General features: G+C 40.8%; 1 protein-coding gene across 1 annotated transcript in view; it reads left to right on the plus strand.

Annotated features, from left to right (window-relative positions):
* Positions 1 to 2,923: 2,923 nt before the first annotated feature.
* RERG (RAS like estrogen regulated growth inhibitor) overlaps positions 2,924 to 15,111 on the plus strand; it is a 134,658-nt gene continuing 122,470 nt past the window's right edge. The window contains exons 1-2 of the mRNA XM_073319312.2: positions 2,924 to 3,135; positions 5,931 to 6,104. Coding sequence (XP_073175413.1) covers positions 6,044 to 6,104 — 61 coding nt within the window. The 5' untranslated portion in view covers positions 2,924 to 3,135; positions 5,931 to 6,043. The remainder of the gene's footprint in view (positions 3,136 to 5,930; positions 6,105 to 15,111) is intronic.

The following is a 15,111-nucleotide window of genomic DNA, read 5'->3' on the forward strand; positions in this document are numbered from 1 at the left end:
ATTGGCCAATACCGCCAGCCTCAGATGATGGCAAAGGAAGAGGGACTCCTGCTCATCTTGAATATCGTCTATGCAGAGCTGTTCAGGAGTGAAAGAAATTCCTGTTCCCCACAGCGATCAGCTTATCACCAGGAGCATGAGATTTAATTACCCTTACTACTGTAGCTTGCACTGCTACAAAAAGGTTTTAGGGGTCAAAAAATTACCCATCAGTTTGCCAATCCTGCCATGCATCTAATTCAATGACCCCTCCCCCCCGCAGCATGAATTCCACAAATGCAGAATCCAAATACCAGCCCTTGAAACTGACACATACATCCCCATATGTAAAACAGAAACGCACGAGTTACTCGCACAGGAGAATGGAAAAGCCAGTTTATCTAAATTATGTAAACCAAACGTTGAGAGAAGGTTTAAAGCCTCAGCAGTTATTTTTAACAAGTAAAATATAAACGGCAACACAGCTTTAAAATCTGCCTTTGTACCATAAGCAGCCAAGCTATTTTAAGAGCTGATCCTGAGAAGGAGCTGAGTGTCTGCTGCTCCCATGGAACACAGCAGAGTTGTGGATGCTCAGTCCCTCTCAGGATTAGGCCCTGCAAGCCTCAGCTTCCTAATTCTCTGGTGTGCTTTTATTATTCTACATGAGAGAGATTTGAATCATTGTGAAGAGCTGAATGTGAAGTTAATTTGTATTTTACTTCTGCTCACTAAGAAGAGAGGGATGGTTGCCTTTACTGCCATTTTATCTCACTTATTTGCATGAGAGATGAGTTGGAACCAGAACACAGGAGCAATACCCACTGATCTTTGAGGACCTTTTACCTCTGGTTTACAGCTGTTACTAAGGTATCCCTATATCAATGGACAAGTCAGTAAAAAGGGAGATAGATGTGATCCAGTGGATAGAACTTTTGTCTTAAGATTTAGAGACCTGGATTCTATTCCTAGCTCTGGCCCTAGCCTAAAAGATTGCCTTGAATATGCCTTTTTGCATCAGTTCCTCCGCTGTAACACGTAAGATGAATAACACTTACCTACTTCGTAAAATACTTTGGGATTGATAGAGGAAAATTACATAAAAACTAGATATTGTTTACAGCCCAGGAAAGGAGGTGGCTGTAGTAGCCTTAACACTGCTTTATTGTTAGGCTAGAGAGGGCAGGCAGAAGCGAGTTCCCTATTCCACATTTCTAGAACTTGACAAGGCATAGCTGAATGCTTGTGAACTGGGCTGAACAATATGGGTGAAAAAACAAACATCCAGAAACTTTGGGTTACATTTCTTAGTTCATTTTGCAAGAACTTTTTCTTTTCTTTTAACCCCTGGAATGTTGATTTTTGCAAAACATGGAGGGACTGGATTATTCACAGCTGTGTGTGTGTGAAATCTCAAAAGCCCTTTTTTCATGTCTGCAAAAAATTCTCCCTTGGCATAGGAGGAGGAGGATGACAACTATGATGTAGTCTTCCCACCTATACCAAAGCCAGGTCTTCTAGTGGAGTAAGTACAGGGCTGGGAGATTGTGATTTCAGCCCTACCACTGACTGACCTTAATGTCTTGCACCTTAGAAAAACAAACACTTTTAGCAGGTGTCATTATCTTCATTTAACAGTGGGGAAAAACAAAGACTAAGAGAAGGTAAGTGACTTGCTAAATGTCACAAAGAAATTCAGTGGCTCAGCTGGTAAGGAAGGGCTGTGTTCTGAATAGTCTTAAATTGGACACAGCTAAAACCTAAGGGGCCAAATCCCTCCCTGGTCTAACTCCATCAGATCTATACCAGACAGGAATTTGGCCCAGGATATCTAATATGCAGCAAATCAAGTCTCATGATTTAGCATAGAAGGAACTATGGGCCAGATTTACAAATGCTTACTATCAGATGCTGTACTTACTACTGTGAGTAATCCCATTAGGAATGATCTTGTAAACACTTATGACTAACTTTACTAACATGAGTTAGCCCCATTGTCCATATGAACAAACCCTTTGGTTACAACGTCACATGTTTATTTACAGGATTTAATCCCCATTAATTTTAGAGGAACTACTCCTGGTATTAAACACTGCTCCTGGCAGCAAGTAGTTGTAGGATCATGTTCTATGAAAGTAAGCCCTGACTGCAATAAGCCTTCTGTTTCTTGAATTGGATAGTTGTGGTCCCTAGCCAGATTGAAAGGAAAAAGGTGTAGACAGTCACAACTGGATGCTAGAACTTCATTATATAGGGTGTGATTTTCAGAGGTACAGAGAACCCACAGCTGCCACTTAAGTCAATGGCCCTGTAAATCAGAACCTTAGTGTGCCCAAACTTGAACACAGCTTGAAATTTCTTATCTTGCAACACATGGAGTGATTGTAACTTTTCTCCTTAAGGTCTAGCTCCTGGTCCTTCTGAAGGCAACGATCAAACTCCCACTGACTTCAGTCGATGCAAGCTCAACCCAGAGAACTAAAGTTTACTGCTTTTGCCCTCACATACATTTAAATTCATTAAAGTCTCTGGATGGAGTTTCTTTTAAGGCAGAATGCCTTTCCATAGTACAGACATTCGCGGCATTTCCTCCCTCGTGGTTCTCCCACTTGGGTTAGGCGTTTAGTCACAGCTCTCACTACCAGCCCCTCGCTCATTTTCTTGCACACCACGGCTTGTTCTGCTCAAGCCAGCATCTTGGTTTCATTTGATCGTGTAGGCACGGTTCCTATGCTCAACATTTAATAGGGGGAAGCCTCCATTTCACCTGCCACTATGCTGTAGATTATACCACCTCATGCTCACAACCTTTTACACACCCCTTCCCCTTCCACGCTGGTCCTGCTGCCTGCCCAGCTGGTTTGCGGCAGTCCATGCCGCATCCTAGCGCCCGCGGCCCTGCAGGGGGCGCCAGAGAGCTTTCTTGCCGGCAGGCGAAGGAAGCCGCGGTGAGCTGGTCCTGGGGCTGTGTGAAGTCTCTGCGTTCTGCGCCAGAGGGACGAGACCGGGGGAGAAAGGAGACCAGGGGCAACCCACGATGGCTGAGGTCGGGTTCCTTCTCTGATCACACAGCTGGTGAGCTGGCCGGCAACCAAGACCAGGGCTGGAGTCCCGTCCGCCCAACGCACCCTCGTGCTGCTTGACTGGTGCGGAGAGGTGAGTTTGATGCATTCAGGCATCTGGCTGAATAGGGCTAGCGCGCACATAGCCAGGGGCTACTGCCGCGAGAGGGGGACCCTGGCAAAGCCAGCCACTATTTTTGTGCTTTGCCAAGAGCAACAAACAAGCTGCTTAATTGTTACCGGTTTATCTCTTCGGCGGTTCCCCAAATCGGGCAGAGCTAGAAGAGGACGGGCTTCCTCGGATCATCTCCGGATTCTGCATAGGAAGGTATTAGGGGAGACACCCTCTACTTCTGGGGTTCCCTCCTGGCTGCTAATTTTAACAACAGTAGCGAGGGGCAAATCACATTGTGAGCTTGTCCATCTGCCCAGGAGTGGGGGAGGATTCCTTCAGCTCTTTCATTAGGAAAGTAAAATATTACCTGTTGCACGGTATTATTTAATCAGTGACAGCCGTGGGCTTGGAACAGCTATCTGTAATTATTTCAGGGACTGTCTTGCTATGCTCATCACACTTGGGAAGCCAAACATTTGCAAGCTGACCGTCAGAAAACGAGAGAGAAGCAAAGTATCCCTTAGAAGATCACACTGCAGCTCTATATGCCTCTAGGCTCTTTTGCTGTGATAAGGATACTGAGGCAGAGACCTACAGAAAATAGGAAGAGAAATAAATGTGTAAACTAGTTTATTAAAGTGGGGATGGCAGTTGTGTGGTTGACTTAAACCAAATGTACTTTTTTTATTTTAATGCATGGGCCTGACTGAGAAGGGAATCTTTGCTCATAGTTTTTTAAAGACATTCTTGGTGACAAACCAGCATTCATACTTTTTCAGTGACATTTGAGTATGAAAATGAATATTGGATTTCTTTTGGAGCCAGAGCACACCCAGTAGTATGTCAATCTTTACTTCGAGAGAGTTTGTTTTACAGCAACACATTGTCTTGCTTTCTCTCTTTTGCTCTGCTGTAGAAATATGGGGTTCAGATTCTCAACTCAGTTGCTGTAGAGTAAATAAGGAACAAATCAAACTGATGGAGTTACTCCAGATATAGACCAGATTGGCATCTAGCCCATATGTTTTAGAGGAAGGTAGCATGCAAATATAGAAAAGGGACACTTGCAACCCTCTAATTTACAGTGTGCATTTATAGTCACCCAGAAATAAGTGTCAATTTCTTTAAACAATCTCTTTAAACAGTCAGATTCTCTGTAAATTGACAAAGCTCCATTGACTTCAGAGCTACTCCAGTTTACACCAGGTGAGAATCTGGCCTAAGCTGCAAGAAGGTTTTTAGGGTTGTCAGCAGTTATGTGTATTAGAAACCCCAAACCAAGCAATTAAAACTAGGGATTATAGTACAGATTGATTTAAGTACTTTCTTCTGCCAGAATATTCTAGCATTTTTGATTTCCTACCTAAAGCTGAAAGTGAGAGGAATGTATTGGCTGCATCACATTTATGCCTTTCTTCCATGAGCAGAACTAGAGTAAGAAAAACAAGTCTTGCTACAAATGATTTTACATGACTCGCTTTTGACAAAGCATGCAACCGTGACTTTATTAGGTTAGAAATTGGAAGGCAAATGTATGTATTCTTTGGAGTTCAATTCCTGTCTCTCTGCTGGTAGATGAAACAATTCATAAAAGGTTTTTCCTTTCTAAATGCTTGTACAAGATGAATATGATTTGTCGTTTACTCCTCTGCAAAATAAACCAGAAGCATGAGATCTCAAAAATACATTGGACAAGATTTGTGCAACATATTGTATTCTGGAGAAAATTTAATAAAACATTATTTTATTTCACAAAGTTTCTTGAAATGTGTTATTGCTTTAGTGTGGGCAATGCTAATGTAGCAATTAATGTAGCTGATATTTATGATTAAAATAATCTTACGTCTTTCAAAAGAAATATTGGCAAACCTTTCTCACAAACAGAGATTGACATTTTTTGTGAAACATGCTGTGTACAGAAGTAAAATTATACTATGGTATAATTGGTGAGATGAATTATCCACACTAAATGGTAGTATTGGTACAATACTAATAATCTATAGTGCCTTCATTAATAGATCTCAAAGCACTTTACAGAGGAAAGTAAATTTAGTTATCCTTAAATTCACAGATGGGAAAATTGAGGCACAGAGAGGTGGCATAACACACTGAAGGTCATACAGCAGGGCAATAGAGGTAGTAAGAACATTCTTATGTGGTCTTTAAAAATATATAAAGAGAAAATTCAGTGTCTCCTAGCCCTGTGCTTTTCTGAATATTTACGTCTGAGCTGAGTCTTCTTACACAAAGAACATCAAGGAACTTTGTTTAAAGACTTTGTTTACTGGAATGGGCAGGTGCAAATATTTAGAACTTCTGAAGACATTTAAGTAACTGCTGCTGAGTAATTGGGGCTTTGAAATAATTGAGGGTTTGGGAAAGGGAAAGGGAGTTCAACTATCTGCAAATAGATTAATGAATGCTTATGGTTTTAAAATATATTCATTAAAGTTAGTTTGGCCAAAAGTAGTAACTTAATATAAGCTATCCCAGCTGGCTTAAAAAAAAAAGTAACAGAGAACCTTATATGGCATTATGAACTGAGCGCTGAAGATTATTGAATAAGAGCCTGTGTTCAACAAAGTGTCACAGGGGCATGTCTCAACAGCTGAGCTAGAAAATCACTGTGATATATATTCTACACAAAAGGTGACAAACACCAAAGGTGTCCTAGCGTTACTTCTGTGGTTGAGGACATTAGCGTATGGTTTAAATAAAGAAGTATTTAGGAAGAGTCTGATTTCTGCCTACTCACTGTATTACACCGCTTTAAGGTTCTGTGCAGAAGTCACAATGACGTGGTGAAGCTGAAGACGGGACCTGGGAACCTTCCGTCTGCTCAAGTTTGGGTAATCCAGTGAATTCTCCATCGTTCCATTTTCCCACCATGGCTAAAAGTGCGGAAGTGAAGCTGGCGATCTTTGGTCGAGCCGGCGTGGGGAAGTCAGGTATATTTGTTGTCTGTTTTTCTTCTGCCTTTGATCAGGTGGCTTTTCCCTCACTCTCTCCAGTGTTCTCAAAATGAGCCTTTTGTGTACGCAAAAAACAGCTGGGCCTTACTCTGATTTTATGTATACCAGCATGAATCATGCAGAGCATCATGGAAGCCAGTGGGTGATATGGGTGTAAAGCTGGTGTCAGAGAGATCAGTATCAGGCCCCTAACTTTTAATTTAGCTTTCCACACTATTTTTCATACTCTATGCTCTGCAAAATAAAAGGAATAGTATAAAAATGGAAGTGGGAACAGGCCTACTGTTTGAAGTCCATGCCAAGACTCCTATTGATTGCTATGGAGATAGAGATGGACTAGCATTGTTTAATTTGTCCCTATATAGCTTGCCCGGATTACGGCATGTTGACTATTATTGTTTAATTCCCTATACGAAAGGAGGTGAGAGCCGAGGTAGAATAATGCACTCGTCCTGAGCAGTATTGAGTGCTGCAGTGCCTATTGATTCCAGTGGGGATTTCTGGTGCTCAGCAACTCACAGGATCAGACCTTAGGAGAATGCGCTGGAAGCCATGTGGAGCTAACAACCACACAGCAGTTTTCACAGGATTCTAAAGAGCAGTGGAAGGACCCAGTCAGGTCAGGGTGGCTTTCTGGATGACCCAGCTTTGCCCTGTTTTGAGGAGGATAAAGCAACAACTGACTTTATTCACAACATCACTATTTTGGCCCCCTGCAGGGTGGAGAGGAAACAGCTGGCATCTGTTTTACATAGAACATCCCTCCTCCTGGCTTCCACTTAAAATTAGCTTTGAATGAGCAAGTTAAAATATTTTTAGGCTCAGAGGAGTCACAGAACTCCCATCCACTTCAGCGCCCAGGGAGCGACTGAGTCCTTTAGAGAGCTGCTGGCTAAATTCACCTGCCAACTCCGTTGGTGTACCTAGTGAAACGAACACCTAGAAGAAAGTGACAATCTCAGCAGAAAACAAACATTTAGACACCTCCCTTTTCTACTGATCTATTCATTCCAAGCTCAGTTTTCTCAATATTGTCTGGGATTTTGACATCCGAAGGTTTGCATGTGATGCACCATTTGTACTTAGAGCAGTATAATGGTGCATTTGTAGAAACAAGTACTGACTGGTAAGTGACATGAGATGCACAAGGTACCTTGAGTAGCTTTGTAGTCTTGCATTTACTTGAAAACTTTAGGGCCACCTTAATATACTCTTCAGACAATAGGACCAGAAGGCAAGGCATCTCTTAGCCTAATTTACCTCCTGTGACCGTTTGGGAACTTGAAAAATATAAGGCTGGCCTCCACAGGTACCATGTATTGTGGCTGTTTGTTTGAAGTGTGAGCAACATGAAGTTCCAGTGTGTGCTTTTCAGAAGATAGGGCTAGATACTCAGCTGCTGAAAATCAGTGCAGTTCCATGGAAATGTGTTTTAGTTTACAACAACTGAGGATCAGGCCCATAAACATTATTATTGTTTAGTTAATTTGGACCCGAGTGTGTTTGTTCAGAAGATATTGTACCAGGAAAATATCAGTGAAATAGCTCACTTCCATCAGCCTACAAATTAAGAGTATACATGGGACAGAGGACATTATAGCGATCATATCACAAAGGCAACACAAATTGAATTATATCTACTTATATAACATATTTCAAAGGGTGCTCTTAAGATTAAAAACAAAGATTTAAATTGCCTTACCTGTGTTATAATGCGACAGACTGTTAACTGGAAGTGCCATAATAAATCTGCCTTTACTTTCTACCATTTATCCTATTTAAGTTTTGCAAGTCAGTTTGGACAGTGAAATAAGGTCAGTTAGTTTCACTTTTTGTTTGTAGTCAAACTCTGTTCATGGTTGTGGTTGCTTAGCACAATGCTTTGGTTGGATTCAGGATAACGAAGGAGAATCTCCCTCCCAAGTGTCCCCTCTCCCAAAAAGCTTTTTCAGCAAAATTAACCCCCCTCCACACACACACAAAATATTTCTCTTCATATGAGGTTTTGTAACTTTTGAGAAAAAAAAAAAGAGAGAGAGAGAGACTTTAAACGTTCAGTCAAAAATAATCAGCAGTGTCCTTCATAAGAACATCTAGCATGTGAGTGGTACAGTTTTCACATTTGGTCTTCCTTTTGTGGCCTTCACCACACTAAGGTTTTCTGGCAATTATTCCCCACTGTGCTAATATCAGGACAACTTCACTGGTGGTAGCAATACTGAGACTGCTATTGTGGATTGAGCAGGATGAGAGACAAAATAATCCCCAGAGAGCAAACTGTAGTGGACAGAGAGGCCCAGTGTTAGGATATAATAGATGCTGCCTCTAAATGGCTTTTTTTGAGAGAGATGTAGATTCTTGAGTGTCCATATAATTTTCCATTAAGATATGTGTCCAGTTTATGATATGTAGTGTGTGAAATCCTGATTTCTCTGACTGTACAGTACCAGACTTGACTAAGCCAGACAGCTGGAAGTTAAGCCAAGTTCTAAAAGCCAGAACATGACTCAAGACACTGGAGTGGACAAGATATATATGAAGAAGGAAATACACGTGGCAATAAATAAGACTGTTATGATTACCAGAGAGTCGTTCCAAAATAAGGTCACTGGCTTTCTCTCTTTTTTGGCCCATCCTCATTTAACAAGACAGGGCCAGACATTAGGTTCTAGTATGGCTTAAGCCTTCATTGGCTTCCCTCCCTCAAAGCAGAACATTTGTGAAGTTACAGAAGCATATTGTAATGTCCTGGAAAGATTCCCCTCCCAATTCTTGATCAGGGTTTGGGAATGACTGAACCCGAGGTAGCCATAACAAATTTTTTGCAGAAGAAATAGTGTGTGCGGGGACAGTATGCTTTGGGAGTTTTAGGCTTCCATCATGCAACAGTGAAGCCAATGGGAGTTTTACCATTGATGTTACTAGCAGTAGGATCTTGGCTTTAGTCTGATCTATTTAGTAGTCCACTTAATAGGATGTGTTCAGTAAGACTTCCTATTCTTTCTTTCAGTATATTAATTCAAAACTCTCAGAAAGGTGGGATGGATCATGAGTGATGAAGTCTCAAGGGGCTAAAGCCAGATTAAAACAAACTTCTACACTTGCTGCTACTTGTCAGGTTTCCTTGCCCTTTGGTTTTCTAGGCTAGAGGGTTTTTTGTTGTTTTAAATGGTTACATAATATCTTTTCTCAGTCACAGCCACTATTTACTTATTATCCTACCAGATTAAGACCAGTAGATTTCATTGCTAATCTACCTCACCTATTTTATTTTCCTCTCTAGAGGTATGCCCTTCAAAGATAGAGGACCAAATCTACTTGCACAGGTGTAAATCAAGAGTACTTCCACTGAAGCTAAGAAGGTTACTTCAGAATTGCACTGAGCAATAAATGAGCATTCGGTACACAGTTTCTCTCTTGTGCAAATTAAACCAGTGGAAGTGTTCCAATGCACGAACACACCATGAGCTGGATTCTCCATTCTGTTAAGGCCAGTTTGCACTGCATAAACAATACAAAGCGGCCTTAAACTGGCTGCAGATAATGGATAGAAAATTCCTTCTGGGCAGGGGAACTGTTTGCTGTCTCCTGTGTCAGCCACTCCCATTTAAAGGGAAGAAAGGTAGTGGCATTCCAAAGGCAAGGAAGGGGCATGGTAGTCTACTCTACCCAGTCCTCCACTGGCATAAGTTAGGGTGCACTTGCACTGGAGCCAGGCAGCCCTGAATGAGAATGGCCACCAGCTCTCTGTGTCCTCTCCTCTCCACAATGTCTTGGATGGAATGGAGAATTAAAGCTCACAGTAGTTTACACTACGGCTGTCAAGCAATTAAAAAAATTAATTGCAACTAATCACGCAATTAAAAAAATTAATCATGATTAATCATGCTGTTAATAGTACTATTTATATAAATATTTTTGGATGTTTTCCACATTTTCAGATATATTGGTTGGTTTCAATTACAACACAGAATACAGAGTGTACGGTGCTCACTTTATATTTATTTTTATTATAAATATTTGCACTGTAAAAATAAAAGAAATAGTACTTTTCAGTTCACTTTCTACAAGTACTGTAGTGAAATCTCTTTATTGTGAAATTTGAACTTACAAATGTAGAATTATGTACAAAAAATAACTGCATTCAAAAATAAAACAATGTAAAACTTTAGACCCTACAAGTCCACTCAGTCCTACTTCTTTTTCAGCTAGTCACTCAGACAAACAAGTTTGGTTACAATTTGCAGGAGATAATGCTGCCCGCTTCTTGTTTACAATGTCACCTGAAAGTGAGAACAGGCGTTCGCATGGAAGTGTTGTAGCCGGCGTTGCAAGATATTTACATGCCAGATCCGCTAAAGATTCATGTCCCTTCATGTTTCAACCACCATTCCATAGGACATGCATCCATGCTGATGATGGGTTCTGTTCAATAATGATTCAAAGCAGTGCAGACCAACGCATGTTCATTTTCATAATCTGAGTCAGATGCCAGCAGCAGAAGGTTGATTTTCTTTTTTGGTGGTTCGGGATCTGTAGTTTCTGCATCGGCGTGTTGCTCTTTTAAGACTTCTGAAACCATGCTCCACACACTGTCCCGATCAGATTTTGGAAGGCACTTCAGATTCTTACATCTTGGGTTCAGTGCTGTAGCTATCTTTAGAAATCTTACATTGGTACCTTATTTGTGTTTTGTCAAATCTGTAGTGAAAGTGTTCTTAAAATGAACTTGTGCTGGGTCATCATCCAAGACTGCTATAACATGAAATATATGGCAGAATGTGGGTAAAACACAAAGCAGGAGACATATAATTTTCCCCCAAGGAATTCAGTCACAAATTTAATTAACACTTTTTTTTTTAACAAGCTTCATCAGCATGGAAGCATGTCCTCTGGAATGGTGGCCAAAGCATGAAGGGGCATACAAATGTTTAGCAGATCTGACAGGTATATACCTTGCAATGCTGGCTACAAAAGTGCCATGCGAATGTCTGTTCTCACTTTTAGGTGACATTGTAAATAAGAAGCAGGCAGCAGTATCTTCAGTAAATGTAAACAAACTTGTTTATCTCAGCGATTGGCTGAACAAGAAGTAGGACTGAGTGGACTTGTAAGGTCTAAAGTTTTACATTGTTTTGTTTTTGAGTGCAGGTATGTAACAAAAAAAATCTATATTTGTTAGTTGTGCCTTCACGATAAAGAGATTGCACTACAGTACTTGTATGAGGTGAATTGAAAAATACTATTTCTTTTATCATTTTTACCGTGCAAATATTTATAAAGTGATATAAAGTGATAATATATATAATATAGAGTGAGCACTGTACACTTTATATTCCGTGTTGTAATTGAAATCAATATATTCGAAAATGTAGAAAAACATCCAAAATATTTTATAAATTTCAATTGGTATTCTATTGTTTAACAGTGCAATTAATCACAATTAATTTTTTTGAGTTAATCGTGTGAGTTAACTGCAATTAATCGACACCCTAGTTTACACACTGCTGTTCTAATCATTGTTCAGTTTGATTTTACACTTTCATTCCTATGTCAAAGAAAGCTGGGATTTCACAATGCAAGTGGCTATTTTAAAACTCTGTGGTATTAACAGCCATTAAAGAAAGACACACAGGTCTGATCCACCAGTGGTTGCAACTAAGATCTGCAATACATGCATGGGCGGGAGGGGAAAAAGAAAGGATGGAGAGTACTGACCTGTATGGAAGGGGAAGAGCATGAATGTGAGAAAGAGAAAGAGAGAGAAAAGAATGAATGGAAGCACTGAAATGGTTGAAGTCTTTTCCAGTTCCCAATTTAATTGGCCTTTAAATACAGTATCTATGCCTAGGAGACTTTTTTTATTTTGACCTTGGAATGATTAGTATCCAGCTAAGGTATGTGCTAGCCTAGCTTCCAAAAGCCTGTATGGCTTTTACTCTGTATGGTCCCATCTCAATGTGGCAGATTGCAGGGTTTTGCACTGACAAATAGATCATTTCTATGTCACTAGGATGATGAGTTATTTCTGCTGACTCATGCTGGCAAGTGGCTCCCATCAGTTTCAAGCCAGGATGGAAGAACCTGCCTGAGAGAAAGGTAGCTAGGGATACAGGAGCCCTGCAGAGAAAATGCTAGGAATAGCCATGCTCAAGAGAAAAGACTAGACAAAGGTTGTGGTATTTTGTTCTGGCTATTTAAGTGAACAGCAAAGGCAAACCCCAGGAAAGGCCATGATTCAGCAAAGGCTTATTCACGTGGTTAGCTTTGCATACTATGACTGGAAGGGCATAAAGTTAAGCACATGCATAAATTTGGACCATATCCGGCATCTGCTTATGCTGTGCTTGGAGCTCTGTCAGAACTGCATTTGGGCCTGGGGCCCTATGCTACATTGACCCCACTAACTGCAGCATGCAGACCCAGGTCAGCATATGGCCCTTGTTCAGCGACCACTTTGTTGCAAGAGATCTGCTTTATTCTGTGTTCAGTTTCAACGGGCTGTAACAGGAGCTTCACAGTGCCGCATCCAGACTATGTTTGGGAAGGTCATCCCTTAAAGGCATAGTCCCCAATACTACAATCATCACTACCAAAGCAAAGCTGTGTGAAAAATGAAATGGATGAATCTGGGCTTTTATTTTGTGAGATGTGGTGGTGGTCTGAGGAGATCCTTTCTGGACGTGTGATTTGTGCATGTTTTAAGTTTTATCAAAAGGGAGAGACTTCAACATTTGCCAGAAAACCTGAGAGAACAAAAATAATCTCTTCACGAGAGCCAGTCAAAAACAAGGCGGGGGGGGGGGGGGGGAATGGGGGAGAAGGGAATCTACTACATTTGTATATTTGTGTGTGGGGAGGGGCAAGGGGGGTTATGAAATTTTACAAGGTTCTGAACACACACAGCATCTGGTGGAATCACACTTTAACAAGAGAAACATCTGAAATCAATTCCCTTTTTGTGCCCAGTATGTAATTAAGTACAGAATAGAGATGCAATACAGTGCAGTACCATTTTTTTTTTTTTACACAGGACTTTTCATCCAAGTCTATAGCATAAAATGTTTGTTAAACAGCTGGTTGGAAAATGGTGGGGCACACTTAACATTTTCCCATTTATATTTTTGAAGTCTCAAATTTAAAAACATATCAGCCAGCTCTGATTTGTTATGCTACAAAGTTCAGTCTTCAAGACTGAATGGCAACAAGTTACTGAACTCAATACTAGAGTAATTGGGTGAAGTTCTACATCCTGTGTTATCCAGGATGTTGGACGACATGATCTGAACATCCCATCTGGTACAAACATTTTTGAACCTATGGATGAAATAAATAGCAAGGGAGGAAACCAAGTGGTTGAGGCAGGAGACAAAAATATATCTTCAGATGAGATTTTAAATGTACAATAGGTAACTCTTGTAGATGATCAGGGCCGGCCGGCTCAAATGATGCCTCCGTGCCCTCTCGCTTGGGCCAAAACTTTGAAAGTTCTCAATTCTGCCTTCTTCCTGTTCTACACCTCTCATGGTACTGCTCTGCTACCTACCCCAATAAAGGAAAACTAACAACTTAAAATGTCTTGTTCAAAAATTTTAAGGAACACTTCACTTTCAAATGCCTGAACAGCAAATGTAACTTTTCTTGTTTGCATAGTAAACACTGGCATTTTTATCTGTTTGAATAATCCAAGTGGTGCTTTCCATGACTTCTTAGTTGCAAAGATTTGAAGTGCTTCCTGCTGAAGGTCCACAGTCTGGGCCAGCCCATGATCTATGGGATGGTTGGAAGGCCAACCAGCCTCTCCTGTGTCATTGTGGTGCATAGATGTGTTTTTATTAACTTCAGCTTGGAGAAGCTGTGTTCTCCACTGGCAACTGTTACAGGAAGTGGTAGAGGTATGCACAGAGCAACAAAAGCATTTGGAAAGAGGGTAGTCAGTCATCTGAGGAAGTGAGCTGTAGCTCACGAAAGCTTATGCTCTAATAAATTGGTTAGTCTCTAAGGTGCCACAAGTACTCCTCATCTTATTTGTGTACATATATTCCAGAACAGCCTTTGGAGTTGATCCTGCTGAAATGTATCTTGAAAGGGCTTTCAGTTCATCACCTAAATCACTCGCATCAATATCGCGCATGTCATCATGTGTCAACACTGTCTCTAGTGTCCTGCATTGCTGGTGTAGGTCTTCTTCAGGTATAGTGAGGAGTTTTGGAATATCATACAACATCCCAAATATACTGCTGTGTTCCTTGAGCTGTATGCAACGTTCATCAACTGACTGTATTGCACAATCTAGCACGTGGTTAAAGAATTCAACTTTGCATTGTTGTTTGGGCTCTCTTATGGGATTATCCTGTGCCTCGTAATCAAAATGTCTTCTTCAGTGACTCTTGTATTCTTGAATGGGTGGGAAAATTGCTTCAGTGTGAAGTTCCTCTGCCAACTTCTGTGCACTCTTCAGAACGTTTTGAATTCCCTCATCTGATCGGCAAGAGTGTAGGTATGACTTTGCTTTGTGCAGTTATTCCATTGCTCCAGATATATCAAGGTCAACACCTTGGAGTCCTTGCTTACAACATTTATTTCAAACAGTATGTCATGCCACAACACTAAGCCACACAAAAATTTGAAGTTATGTATGTTTCTGGTGATTCCATTTCCCTCTGCCACTGTTCTCCCACGAAAGTTCCTGTCATAGCATTATCCTCCATAATGGCAACTATGGCATCCTCTATCATCCCAATTTGGTGTTTGATAGGCTTTATTGCCTCCACTCGACTTTCCCATCATGTGGCACTCAGTGGTTTCAGTGTCAGAGAGGATGTTCCCAGATGTTGCTTCAAAATTTGCCATCAATGAGTTGATGCAGAGAAAAATACATAGATGCTTTGAATTACATTAAAAAAATCAGCAGCCTCACTAGAAGCTGATGCTGCATCACTGACCACCAAGTTCAATGAATGAGAACTGCATGGGACAAAAA

This window comes from Lepidochelys kempii, chromosome 1 (assembly GCF_965140285.1).
Source record: "Lepidochelys kempii isolate rLepKem1 chromosome 1, rLepKem1.hap1, whole genome shotgun sequence".
NCBI lineage: Eukaryota > Metazoa > Chordata > Testudines > Cheloniidae > Lepidochelys > Lepidochelys kempii.